This window comes from Crocodylus porosus, unplaced genomic scaffold (genome assembly GCF_001723895.1).
Source record: "Crocodylus porosus isolate Cpor-Errol unplaced genomic scaffold, CroPor_comp1, whole genome shotgun sequence".
NCBI lineage: Eukaryota > Metazoa > Chordata > Crocodylia > Crocodylidae > Crocodylus > Crocodylus porosus.
This window is the reverse complement of record NW_017728906.1, coordinates 178,886,272-178,888,032: the sequence shown is the minus strand read 5'-3', so window position 1 is coordinate 178,888,032 and position 1,761 is coordinate 178,886,272. Positions and strand designations below refer to the sequence as shown.

General features: G+C 36.8%; 1 protein-coding gene across 1 annotated transcript in view; it reads right to left on the bottom strand.

Annotated features, from left to right (window-relative positions):
• Positions 1–630, bottom strand: part of LOC109305541 (stromelysin-1-like) — an 11,430-nt gene extending 10,800 nt beyond the window's left edge. The window contains exon 1 of the mRNA XM_019528533.1: positions 468–630. Coding sequence (XP_019384078.1) covers positions 468–572 — 105 coding nt within the window. The 5' untranslated portion in view covers positions 573–630. The remainder of the gene's footprint in view (positions 1–467) is intronic.
• Positions 631–1,761: the final 1,131 nt, after the last annotated feature.

Here is a 1,761-nt window from a genome sequence, read left to right as displayed (position 1 = left end):
AACATCTACAGTATTAGGTTCAAAATTAGAATAGCATAATTTCTAATTGCTTTTGAAAAATATTGAAACCAAAATAAAAGTAAGAACCTTCCTTACAGATTTATGCAATTAATTATCTTTCAGAACTATCTGGAGCTATCCATAGTAAAATTGCATTTTTTTCAAACATTTGAAACCTGAGGAACCATTCAGGAAAATGATACCAAGAATATGCTCCCTTCCAGCGCTTGATGTTGCAAGGTCATATAAGGAAAGGCTTTTATAGGAAGGGGTGATTCCTAGTTTCACACCCATCCAGGTTTTATACATCTGCAGTTTGGAAAATGCTGCACTAAACTATTCTTCCTGCCGGGAGCTAGAGGCTCACATCCTCAGCTGTCGTAAACCAGTGTAAGCCCACTAACTTCCTAAGCCTTAAATGATTGATACCAACTGAGACTCTGATCTTTAGTGTCTACAGTCATTACCTTAAAAAGCTGCATATTTTCTTCTTCTTTCTTCTTTCCTATATCTGCAGGAAAAGCATAAGAAAATGCAGCATATGCTAACAGCAGAACTGGAAGGCTCTTCATTCTAACTTTCCCTTTTCTGGCTTGCGTTGAAGCAGCTTGTAGTTTTTACCTACCGTATACCTCTGTGGTTCACCTCTCTTAGCTTATATAGTTCTTGGGTGCTTCATAGTGTTACCTATAACATGACTCACAGGTTAAAACAGCCTCCGGGTGGCAACAGTATATATGCCAAACAATGGTTTTGTTGAAAAGAAGTTTGGCAGTACCATTCTTCTTCTTACAGCAGTTTCGCAAGCTTCAAACGTGATTAATGCCCAGGAAATATGTTGATATTTCTTTCTCATAAACTCACTTCCCTTTTTGTTAAGAAAAGTAGTATTTGAACCATTTAAAAAACCACAGTCTTATCTTTGAAATAGTTATTCATCAGAATAGTCCCAGTGAATTGAATTGAACGACTCAGGCATTATTTGCAGAATTGTGGCCTATAAGAAAAACAAATGAAACTTTGTCAGGTTCCAACATTTCTATGGGCAACTGAGTGAGGCAAGCACTTTATACTATACAATGGATTTGGGGAGGAATCTTATTTTTAATATGCTGTAATAACCTGTTGACTTTATTGCGGACTGGTACTGCAAGACACTGAGAAAGCTAAGTACTTCAGGTCTACTTTGAAGTAGTGTGACCATTTGCATTATTTTTATAGCTATAATAAGACCCTCATATATGTTACAAGTGCCCTCGTCTCCTGCCTGTTCCAGAAGGAAATTAAAATGCAGTTCTTAGTTCTGGTCAAGTTAAACTCTGCATAAATTGGGAGCGTTCTAAAAGTGTATGTGCTGCTTTGAGCCGACTGAATATGGGATATCTGGAGAACAAAACGGTCCCTAAAAGAAGCAGAACAGCCCCTTAAGCCTGTTCTACCTCTCACTGGGTGTGTCTATATGAGCTGTTTACTGCACAGTATGTAGCAAAACCCACAGTTTTTCTTCTTTTTTTCTTTTAAAATGCATTCCCTCCCCTGCCCCAACCATTTCCGACTTTTTCTTTCCCTCTGTATTCCCTATAGATAAGTATAAGTGAGCTAAGACATAGGATAAGCGTCAGCATTTTATTTTGGTAGCAAGTTGTATTTGTTTTGTTTTTTCTCCTTCTTTATATTGTATAATTATTATGCTTGTATTGATTTTTACTGTTCTATATTACTGTTTTACTGGTACTATATGATTTAGGCCTACATATGTAA